This window comes from Lolium perenne, chromosome 4 (genome assembly GCF_019359855.2).
Source record: "Lolium perenne isolate Kyuss_39 chromosome 4, Kyuss_2.0, whole genome shotgun sequence".
NCBI classification, from domain to species: domain Eukaryota; kingdom Viridiplantae; phylum Streptophyta; class Magnoliopsida; order Poales; family Poaceae; genus Lolium; species Lolium perenne.
Genome location: NC_067247.2, coordinates 148,377,073 through 148,389,043, shown reverse-complemented (window position 1 = coordinate 148,389,043; position 11,971 = coordinate 148,377,073). Strand labels below are relative to the sequence as shown.

General features: G+C 47.4%; 1 protein-coding gene across 1 annotated transcript; it reads left to right on the top strand.

The window, feature by feature from the left end:
• The first annotated feature begins 7,175 nt into the window (after positions 1-7,175).
• LOC127347466 (ACT domain-containing protein ACR8-like) lies at positions 7,176-9,741 on the top strand. Its single transcript, XM_051373649.2, has 5 exons — positions 7,176-7,497; positions 7,567-7,746; positions 7,833-8,474; positions 8,558-8,673; positions 9,474-9,741. The coding sequence occupies exons 1-5, from the start codon at positions 7,402-7,404 to the stop codon at positions 9,739-9,741; spliced, it is 1,302 nt and encodes a 433-aa protein (XP_051229609.1). The 5' UTR covers positions 7,176-7,401.
• The last annotated feature ends 2,230 nt before the right edge of the window (positions 9,742-11,971 follow it).

Sequence of the window (11,971 nt, the reverse complement as noted above, 5' to 3'; positions counted from 1 at the left end):
AATCATTCTTAACACTTCTGGACATTGCACAAAGCTACTGAAAGTCAATGGAATCGAAATATCCATCGAGCATATCAAAACAGGCAATGCGAAATAAAAGGCAGAATCTGTCAAAAACAGAACAGTTCGTAATGACGAATTTTATTGAGGCACCAGACTTGCTCAAATGAAAATGCTCAAATTGAATGAAAGTTGCGTACATATCTGAGGATCACTCACGTAAATTGGCATAATTTTCTGAGTTACCTACAGAGAATTTTGCCCAGATTCGTGACAGCAAAGAAATCTGTTTCTGCGCAGTAATCCAAATCTAGTATGAACCTTACTATCAACGACTTTACTTGGCACAACAATGCACAAAACTAAGATAAGGAGAGGTTGCTACAGTAGTAAACAACTTCCAAGACTCAAATATAAAATAAAAGTACTGTAGCGAAATAAACACATGGGTTATCTCCCAAGAAGTTCTTTCTTTATAGCCATTAAGATGGGCTCAGCAGTTTTAATGATGCACTCGCAAGAAATAGTATTTGAAGCAAAAGAGAGAATGAAGAAGCAAATTCAAAACACATTTAAGTCTAACATGCTTCCTATGCATAGGAATCTTGTAAATAAACAAGTTCATGAAGAGCAAAGTGACAAGCATAGGAAGATAAAACAAGTGTAGCTTCAAAAATTTCAGCATATAGAGAGGCATTTTAGTAACATGAAAATTTCTACAACCATATTTTCCTCTCTCATAATAACTTTCAGTAGTATCATGAGCAAACTCAACAATATAACTATCACATAAAGCATTCTTATCATGAGTCTCATGCATAAAATTATTACTCTCCACATAAGCATAATCAATTTTATTAGTTGTAGTGGGAGCAAATTCAACAAAGTGGCTATCATCATATATAGGAGGCATATTGTAATCATTAAAGAAAATTTTCTCCTCAATGCTTGGGGGACTAAAAAGATCATGCTCATCAAAGCCAGCTTCCCCAAGCTTAGAGTTTTCCATAGCATAAGCAACAATGGTGTTCAAAGCATTCATAGTAATAACATTCCCATTAGCATGCATATAAAGTTCCATGGGTTTTTTAATTCTCTCTTCAAACACATCATGTCCTAATTCAAGATAAAGTTCATAAAGATCTCTCATATTTTTGTTGTTTTCCATTATGCTTAACTAGTGAAATAAAAACATGCATGATATTAAGTAAAGTAAAACAAGTAACTAATTTTTTTGTGTTTTTAATATTGAGTGCAAACAAGATAGCAAATAAAGTAAAACTAGCAACTAATTTTTTTTGTATTTTGATTTAGTGTAGCAAACAAAGTAGTAAATAAAACTAAGCAAGACAAAAACAAAGTAAAGAGATTGCGATGTGGAGACTCCCCTTGCAGCGTGTCTTGATCTCCCCGGCAACGGCGCCAGAAATTTACTTGCTGGCGTGCAGTTGACGTGGGAGTTAGAAATCTTGTTCCTTCACTTCCCCGGCAACGGCGCCAGAAATTTAGCTTGACACGCGTACAGCACGCGACCGTTGGGAACCCCAAGTGGAAGGTGTGATGCGTACAGCAGTAAGTTTCCCTCAGTTAGAAACCAAGGTTTATCGAACCAGTAGGAGTCAAGAAGCACGTTGAAGGTTGATGGCGGCGAGATGTAGTGCGGCGCAACACCAGGGATTCCGGCGCCAACGTGGAACCTGCACAACACAAACCAAGTACTTTGCCCCAACGAAACAGCGAGGTTGTCAATCTCACCGGCTTGCTGTAACAAAGGATTAGATGTATAGTGTGGATGATGATTGTTTGCAGAGAATAGTAGAACAAGTATTGCAGTAGATTGTATTTCAGTAAAGAGAATCGGACCGGGGTCCACAGTTCACTAGAGGTGTCTCTCCCATAAGATAAACAGCATGTTGGGTGAACAAATTACAGTTGGGCAATTGACAAATAAAGAGGGCATGACCATGCACATACATATTATGATGAGTATAGTGAGATTTAATTGGGCATTACGACAAAGTACATAGACTGCTATCCAGCATGCATCTATGCCTAAAAAGTCCACCTTCAGGTTATCATCCGAACCCCTTCCAGTATTAAGTTGCTAACAACAGACAATTGCATTAAGTATTGCGCGTAATGTAATCAGTAACTACATCCTCGAACATAGCACCAATGTTTTATCCCTAGTGGCAACAGCACATCCATAATCTTAGAGATTTCTGTCACTTCCCCAGATTCACGGAGACATGAACCCACTATCAAGCATAAATACCCCCCCTTGGAGTTAAGAGTAAAAACTTGGCCAGAGCCTCTACTAATAACGGAGAGCATGCAAGATGATAAAAAACACATAGATATAAATTGATAATCAACATAACAAGTATTTTCTATTCATCGGATCCCAACAAACACAACATATAGAATTACAGATAGATGATCTTGATCATGTTCGGCAGCTCACAAGACCCGACAATTAAGCACAATGGGGAGAAGACAACCATCTAGCTACTGCTATGGACCCATAGTCCAGGGGTAGACTACTCACTCATCACTCCGGAGGCGACCATGGCGGCGTAGAGTCCTCCGGGAGATGAATCCCCTCTCCGGCAGGGTGCCGGAGGCGATCTCCTGAATCCCCCGAGATGGGATTGGCGGCGGCGGCGTCTCTGGAAGGTTTTCCGTATCGTGGCTCTTGGTACTGGGGGTTTCGCGACGAAGGCTATTTGTAGGCGGAAGGGTAGGTCAGGGGGCGTCGCGAGGGGCCCAGGAGCCAGGTCGGCGCGGCCAAGGGTGGGGCCACGCCGCCTGCCCTCCTGGCCACCTCGTGGCCCCACTTCGTTGACTCTTCGGTCTTCTGGAAGCTTCGTGACAAAATAGGACCCTGGGCGTTGATTTCGTCCAATTCCGAGAATATTTCCTTACTAGGATTTCTGAAACCAAAAACAGCAGAAAACAGCAACTGGCACTTCGGCATCTTGTTAATAGGTTAGTTCCAGAAAATGCACGAATATGACATAAAGTGTGCATAAAACATGTAGATATCATCAATAATGTGGCATGGAACATAAGAAATTATCGATACGTCGGAGACGTATCAACAGCACGCGTCCGTTGGGAACCCCAAGAGGAAGGTGTGATGCGTACAGCGGCAAGTTTTCTCTCAGTATGAAACCAAGGTTTAATCGAACCAGTAGGAGCCAAGAAGCACGTTGAAGGTTGATGGTGGCGAGATGTAGTGCGGCGCAACACCAGGGATTCCGACGCCAACGTGGAACCTGCACAACACAAACCAAGTACTTTGCCCCAACGAAACAGTGAGGTTGTCAATCTCACCGGCTTGCTGTAACAAAGGATTAGATGTATAGTGTGGATGATGATTGTTTGCAGAGAACAGTAGAACAATTGCAGTAGATTGTATTTCAGATGTAAAGAATGGACCGGGGTCCACAGTTCACTAGTGGTGTCTCTCCCATAAGATAAATAGCATGTTGGGTGAACAAATTACAGTTGGGCAATTGACAAATAGAGAGGGCATGACCATGCACATACATGATATGATGAGTATTGTGAGATTTAATTGGGCATTACGATAAAGTACATAGACCGCTATCCAGCATGCATCTATGCCTAAAAAGTCCACCTTCAGGTTATCATCCGAACCCCTTCCAGTATTAAGTTGAAAACAACAGACAATTGCATTAAGTATTGCGCGTAATGTAATCAATAACTACATCCTCGGACATAGCATCAATGTTTTATCCCTAGTGGCAACAGCACATCCATAATCTTAGAGGTTTCTCTCACTCCCCCAGATTCACGGAGACATGAACCCACTATCGAGCATAAATACTCCCTCTTGGAGTTACTAGCATCAACTTGGCCAGAGCCTCTACTAATAACGGAGAGCATGCAAGATCATAAACAACACATAGGTATAAATTGATAATCAACATAACATAGTATTCTCTATTCATCGGATCCCAACAAACACAACATATAGCATTACATATAGATGATCTTTATCATGTTCAGCAGCTCACAAGATCCGACAATGAAGCACATAAGGAGAAGACAACCATCCAGCTAGTGCTATGGACCCATAGTCCAGGGGTGAACTACTCACTCATCACTCCGGAGGCGACCATGGCGGTGTAGAGTCCTCCGGGAGATGAATCCCCTCTCCGGCAGGGTGCCGGAGGCGATCTCCTGAATCCCCCGAGATGGGATTGGTGGCGGCGGCGTCTCTGGAAGGTTTTCCCTATCGTGGCTCTCGGTACTGGGGGTTTCGCGACGAAGGCTATTTGTAGGCGGAAGGGCAGGTCAGGGGGCCACACGAGGAGCCCAGATGACAGGGCCGCGCGGCCAAGACCTGGGCCGCGCCGCCCTGTGGTCTGGCCACCTCGTGGCCCCACTTCATTGACTCTTCGGTCTTCTGGAAGCTTCGTGTGAAAATAGGCCCCTGGGCGTTGATTTCGTCCAATTCCGAGAATATTTCCTTACTAGGATTTCTAAAACCAAAAACATCGTAAAACAAAGAATCGGCTCTTCGGCATCTTGTTAATAGGTTAGTTCCAGAAAATGCATAAATATGACATAAAGTATGCATAAAACATGTAGATATCATCAATAATGTGGCATGGAACATAAGAAATTATCGATACGTCGGAGACGTATCAGTGTCGATGGAACTTTTCGTGGATGGAGGCCCGAGTATTTAGGTTTTTTCCGATCAGATGAATTTATAGGCGGAAGGGCGAGGTCGGTGGGCACCGAGGGGCCCACACTACCCCTAGGCGCGGCTAGGGGGTGGCTCGTGCCTAGGCATGGCGTGGCTGCCTCCTGGCTTGTCTCCGTCTCTCCTCTGGACTCCGTCTTCGTTACAGTAAAATAGGAACTTCGGCTTTTGTTTCATCCAATTCCGAGAATATTTCATGTACAACTTTTCTAAAATACAAAAACAACAGAAAACATGAACTGGCACTGTGTCATCTTGTCAATAGGTTAGTTCCAGAAAATGCATAAAAATGCCACGAAGTGTAAAGAAAACATATAGAAATTGATGTAATACAAGCATGGAGCATCAAAAATTATAGATACGTTTGCAACGTATCATCCTCCCATAGTCCAGGTGTTTCTTTGGTTGTTTTCCCAGAACAAAATTATGACTAGAGATAACTTGAGATATAGAGGAATTCCAAAACCTATGGAATGTTCCTTTGTAAAGAGTTTGAAAGTGTGCATCATCTCTTCTTTGAGTGCATTGTAGCTAAAAACATTTGGCTTTTGGTTGAACGTATCTTTAAGTATAGTATTGACAAATTTGTAGATGCAGAGATGGATGTGTAATAAGATAGATTCTTGCAATTTAATTTCATTTCTTCTACTATCTTGTGGGGGATTAGGAATTCTAGGAATAATATAGTTTTTAATAGACTGACTTAGATGGATTTGAAGCAGGTGTGGAGAGTGATTTTTTCATACCCGAGGAACCGGAAAGACCTTGGAAGGATGTGAATATGTTTGTGGAGATCCCGGTGAAACTCATCAAAGCACCCTTGGAACTGATGTCAAGCTGAAGTGCACCAGCTTCAAATGGATTTCCTCCTCGACCCCTTGCTCAAAGCTCGAGCATGGTGGGAGAGTGTCTCTGGCCTACCTGAAGGAGCATCCAGAGGAAGACGCCTCGGTCCATGTCGTGTTGGGATGGATTGGTTCAAAAATAGCTTGTAAGTAGTGCTTTTAGCTGTTGGTGTAATGTAATGCCTATGGTGGCTTTTGGATAGTTTTGGCTAGAGAGTTGGCGTGCTTTTGCTGGCGCTGAGCTGAGGCTTTGGTTCAGTTCCCCCTGATGTGGGCAGTAGTGTTTAGGATTAAAACTTGTCGTTCTGTTCTAAAAAGTTGTGGCTTTGTTTTAGCTTTTCAGTTTGGAAAACTTTGAATATGTTCATGAACACTAGTTTCGTTTATGTAATAAATGGAACCGGGGAGGTTGTCTCCCTGCGAATCTAAAATTGCGATGTGAGAAACCCATTTATATACAGACAGAAGGAGTGTGTTGTGAAGATACTTTTTCCAACAAAGACCTCTTCGAAGTCACCCTTCCATATAATTGATCACATGTTTTATTTTTTTACAGTCCTTTCAGCGCACACATGCTTTCCCATCTACGTGACCTAATTAATACTAGGGACAATTATCATTTTCCACTCAACAACTTTGCATCATTCTTTCTCCACTTTCAAAGGACCATAACCGAAAAATGAGCTAAAAAAGAACCAGGAGACTGTCATAGCAAAACTGGAATCCAATGTAGCTGCCAAAAAAACTCTTCGCGTGATGAAAAAATAATAATAAAAGACGTGCAATGTGTGCATCATCTGCATTAAGTGATTGGTAAGCTTCTTCATTTCCCCCTCAGTTTCACATCCCCCATCATCAGAGCGACATTGTCGGAGCTCAATTTATCCACCGCCGACGACAGATTGAGCTTCCGGGTTGCCATTTTATTTGGAAAGATTATCCGTCCTGTTCGACCGTAGTGACAAAGTTCCTCGCAGATGAATAATCCACTCCGTCGATGGGGAGTTCGGCACTACCTTGCATAGTGGCGGTGGTCCTGAAGGGCGGATGAAGACGGTGACAACAACCTTTATCGAGGAAGGGGTTGCGGCTTCGATCGAGAACGGCAGCAGACATCGTCATCGAGCAGTCGCTTCAATCCTAACCGGTGACAGATGGTGGGAACAACCTTAGGGGAGGAGCATGCTGCGGAACAGGACGACGAAGGAGATCAGTAGAAGGGGCTAGAAATAGGGGGAGGGAAGGGGATGGGAAGAGACAGAGACCTGACGTTTGGGTTGTGATGAAATAATTAACCCGTAATTAATGGGACATAAGCGATACAGAAAGGCACCAGCACAACGCACTTGGTCTCCATGCATGTGATGCTTCAAGATGTCTGATTTTGTGGGAATGCTGACGTGGATAAGCTGCATGTCATCGAAAATAGGTTAGTGGGGATGGATTTCTTAGTTATATAGGATTTTAAATAATACTATCATCAATGTCATTTTATTTTTAAATAAAATAAAATGATGGTCCGGAAACGAGCTCCGGTGTTCAATTTTTTAGGAGTGACAGAAGAAGTCCCGCTGCCCCGTTGACATAAACACGCCCCCAATCCCACTCCCACCATGAACATTGCCCGTAGTCCGTTCCCAAATCCCAGTTCGATCCAGCTAAAGCGAGCAACAATAGAAGAAGAAGAAGCCTCCGAACCCAAGCTCCGCCCGCCCTTCGTTGGGCTGGTACGGTGCCTGCTGGTCGTGCGTCGGAGGATAAAAGCCGGAGCGGCCTCAAGCGGAGAAGAAGCGTGTTGTGTGGTTTCAGAAGCCGGCGATGCAGTGGGTAGACGAAAACGGTAAGCTGATCGGGATGGACACCCCCAAGGTGGTGATCGACAACGCCGTCTGCCCCACGGCCACGCTGGTGCAGGTGCGTCACCCATTCGGTTTCCGGCCGGCGCGTTCTTGCCTTTCTTGATTGGACGGACGGCGGTTGCAGGTTCATATTGCGACGAAGAGAGGCGTCCTGCTCGACGCGTTGCAGCTGTTCGCCGACCTTGACCTCTCCGTCAAGAAGGCCTACATCTCGTGCGACGGCTGGTGGTTCATGTACCTCTTCCACGTCACCGACCGCTTCGGCCGCAAGCTCACCGACGGCGTCACCGCCTACATTCAGCAGGTAGGAGATGCTCGCTTTTTGCCGACGCGCGACAGAACCAGAAAATGGGCTAGCATTCCATACCCGATTTCTTGATTTGGTCGCAGTCTGTTGGGGCCTGGACCGAGCCGTCGCAGCCGGTGGCGCTCGCGGGGCTGACGGTGCTGGAGCTCACGGGCGTCGACCGCACGGGGCTCATCTCCGAGTTGTTCGCCGTGCTTGCCGACATGGGCTGCAGCGTCGTCGCCGCCAGTGCCTGGACGCACCGCGGCCGCCTGGCCTGCCTCGTGTACCTGCGCGACGTCGACGCCGTCCGTGTGGCGCGCATTGAGTCCCGCCTCGGCGCCCTCTTCCGCGGAGTCTCTGACGACGCCAGCGCCGGCGTGGTCGCCGTCCCCGCCCACTCCGTCCCGCATCCTGACCGGCGCCTCCACCAGCTCATGTGCGCGGCCAGAGACCCCGACCGCGCGTTCCCCACCTCGTCCGTGTCCGTTGAGAGCTGCGGGGAGCGCGGGTACTCGGTGGTCACCGTGCAGTGCCCGGACCGCCCCAAGCTGCTCTACGACGTGGTGTGCACTCTCGCCGACATGGACTACCTCGTCGTCGACGGCACCGTGGACACTAGCCGCGGCGAGGCGCGACAGGAGTTCTACATTCGGAACGCCGACGGTAGCCCCACCAGCTCCGAGGCTGAGATGCAGAGAGTGAGCCAGCGCCTCCAAGACGCCATCGAACGGAGATCATTCGAGGTAATCTAATTAAGTTTGGCACCGCAAATCTTTCACATTCATTCATGGCTACTCATCATGCGTGTTGATTTCTGAATTTCCAGGGAGTGAGGTTGGAGTTGCGCACGCCGGACCGCCCGGAGTTGCTATCAGACGTCACCAGGACATTCCGGGAGAATGGATTGCTCGTCACCCAAGCCGAGGTTTCGACCAAGGGCGACATGGCCACCGGAGAAGATATCTAGTACTACCAGGGATATGGGTGCTACATGATTCCAGAACAATATGGGCCATTTGATCTATTCCAAGGGACAGGATCGAATCTGACATGGAATCTTTCTGTCACTAGGGAAAATATGCACATGCGACCCTGCGCTTCACTAAATTTGTAGAGTACAGCCTTAAATTTCAAGAGTTGGTCCGCTCAGATCGCCCCCAATTTTCCAAATCGCTTGCAGCCGGAGCTAGACTGGGTTGTCGCCAGAGCTGAGCCACACCGTCGACGGAGCTAGTTACTCCATGCTTTATGCGGTTATATAACCGTACTAAGTTTTTGGGGTTGCTAATTACAAACAAAATCTTGCCAGATTAGGAAACGGCAAGAACTAGTGGGAATGAGAAATAGGAATACGAATGCTTTTTTTTTTTTTTGCGAATTGGAATACGAATGCTTGTAAAGAAAAATATTGACATATTCTTGTGTTGTGGCGCGAGGGCCACACTTTCGATCTGTGCACCTACCCACGTGGCTTTGATTTGAGGACGAATTTAAATGTCGTGGTGGCTTGTTCATCTGCTGCAACCTAGCTTCTATTGGGGAACGATATGAATCTAGAGAGATGGGAAATAATGGATTATCTGCTAGAATACGAAAGAAAGGAGGGACTACTATGCACATGTTCCATGGTGGGTGGCAGATCTTGAGTCAGGTTTGATCATGTCCTTTCATTTAGTTTGGACGGTCTAGATGGCTGTGGAAACTAGTAGTACACAAAGACCTTGTAGCACTAGATATGTTCTCATGGCCACCGGTGTGTTCTACGTGACCGGCACCACCGCCGGCCAGCCAGTCCACCAAAGTGCCATCGACGCCGTGAGGGAGAGGGTTGGCATTGACTGCCTTGTCGTCGAGGAGCACCGGCCGCAGCTCTACGAGGATGACCACAATGGCGCTGGAACTGGTCTGCTCTACAGCCTGGGCAACCTTGTGAAGATGAAATTCTATAACCTGGGTCTGATCTGGATGTATATTCCTCGGTTCAGAAATAAACGTCCCAGATTTATTTAGATTCACATGTATCTACACACTAAAATACATCTATTTTTCTTGTACACTGAAAAATTGGGTGTTCAACCATAACTCTCCCAAAGCAGTAACCAAGCAGCACTTGACCAAACAACACTTCACTTCACACCCAATATTTTCTTGTACACTGAAGATTCTGGGAGACAAGATGCAGCCTGAGAGAAAGTTCAGACATCTGACATATCCCAATCGGATCAAGAAAAACAGTTGCCTGGGGAAGAACATCCAGAAATGCCTGGGCTGCACAAGGGCCAAGGGGGGCGGGGTCAGGATCAGGAAGGAACAGGATGGTGAAACCTATCACTAGACAAGCGAAACCATGTACATAGGCGACTCGATAGTCGATTCGATGTGGTTAGTTACTAGTAGTAGTATTAGTACTAGTGTCGTCAGTGTGTAGTGAGTGCGTTCATGATGATTTATTCTCTGCACCTTGCTGTTGTTGCCTCCATCTTTGGCCTTTCATTTGGGAAGTTTGATTTGCTTTTTTGCTTTTTCGATAAAGGGAATATATTAATATCAAGAAGATACCAATTACACCCAGCCTCTGCAACAACGCACCACCCTAATGGCACTACGGATGCACACAGCCAAAAACAAGAAAAGAAAACTAAGAAATAAAAGTCCCGCTGCAGTATCTCGGGCCTAACAACAGCAATACATCCACCGCCAAGACAACACCTGAATTACAGACTAGTCCCCGCTCTCAAAACAAATGCCTCCACCAAGGACATTGCCAGGCACAACCAATTAAGGCCAGACCTTGGGTTTTCACCCTGAAAGGTAGGACTCTGCACTTCACCTGTGTTGTCGCCCCCACTTTCATACCGCTGCTGTGAAGCCCAAAACACCAAGCAAGTCCCTCAACATCGCAAAGACTTGAACCTCCCTTAGCTAGTCCTCCCCTCTGGCCTTCATGAAATTCTCTTCTTCCGACTTTCATCATGGATCCATAGTCACTTGATGTCAATCAAAGAAAAAGAGCTTCGCGCCGCTCCCTCCAGAACCAATCGGTCGGAATAAAAACATGGGTGCGCACGACCGAATACCTCCGATCCAACAAACTCCAGGCAAAAGCACTGTTACATTCATCGGCGGAGCCTTCCGGAACTCAACAATCCGGCCAGATCACGAGTCCAAGCCTCCGGTAGGTCCTCCTCTTCACGCAAGAGAGGCCCTAGGACCGCCGCCTTTATTCAGGTCGGACCCCCACGTCGGCGACCATCCCGGGCTGGCCACTCCAACCCACCACCGGCGACTCCGACGCCGGCTTCCAAGCTCCTCCATCATGCCGCCGGAAAGCGGTGATAGATCGATGGATCCACCACCACCAACCGCAGGCCGACCCTCTCCGACGAAGAAGATGGCCACCTCCACCGTCGTACCCAAGGCTGCTGCCCCGGGCGACCTCGTGGCGCGAGAGAAACCCGAGATCACCTCCACACACGGCCGAGAGGCGGGGGGGGGGGGGAAGTGGCGCAGATCATGGCATGGCCGCTGCCCGCCACCAGCCCCTCCGGCGTGCTGCGGTGAAGATCCGGCGGAAGGCAAGGGGCTGCCGCTTCTGGCCGTCGCGCAGAGGTCTGGCCGCCACCGCCGCCCATCACCAAATCCGACCGGCCGCAGCGTGCGTCGAGGGATCCCGGTCGCCGTCCCAGCGCGGCAACAAGGAGAGGCCGCCGCCGCCGCCACGCCCCGCGGCCTTTGCCCGGAGGCGCTACCGGCGGCGGCGGCAGCGGCGGGGTGTGTTTAGGGTTTGGGAGGGGTGCGGGAGGAGAGGTGCGGGTGAGCAGTAAGACCTCTTCTGAGTTATCTTGCTTTTTTGCTATCTGCCTTCTTCTGCTATGTGATAAATGATTTGTATATTGAAAAAAATAGGAGATAACAACAGCTATGATCAAGCAAATATTTCAATAGCGGTTGATCTGTCATGGCGCAAGGTTTTACCCCTTGTACGACAATGCACACAACCAAAACGCCCAAGGCTCAACGTAAAACATCAAAATAATCTCATCATGAATACATGGCCCCGCGCCTCATCAGCATTCAGGGCCATCAGTCAGGAGCGCCATCTTATGCTTGGTAAACATTAATTGAGTCACCTCCTTAAACTGTGTATATGCCATCACACCATCTACCACCCTTGGTAATTGATAAACATCACCTGAGTCACCTGCTTCAACTATGTGCAAGGTGTCGTGACCAAGTTGCA

What these genes read in the sequence shown, in the direction of transcription:
- LOC127347466 (XM_051373649.2), top strand. Translation starts at nt 7,402, where the DNA reads ATGCAGTGGGTAGACGAAAACGGTAAGCTGATCGGGATGGACACCCCC. An exon ending in TCGAACGGAGATCATTCGAG is followed by an intron (nt 8,475 to 8,557) that starts GTAATCTAATTA and finishes CTGAATTTCCAG; the next exon opens with GGAGTGAGGTTGGAGTTGCG. An exon ending in GAGGTTTCGACCAAGGGCGA is followed by an intron (nt 8,674 to 9,473) that starts CATGGCCACCGG and finishes TAGATATGTTCT; the next exon opens with CATGGCCACCGGTGTGTTCT.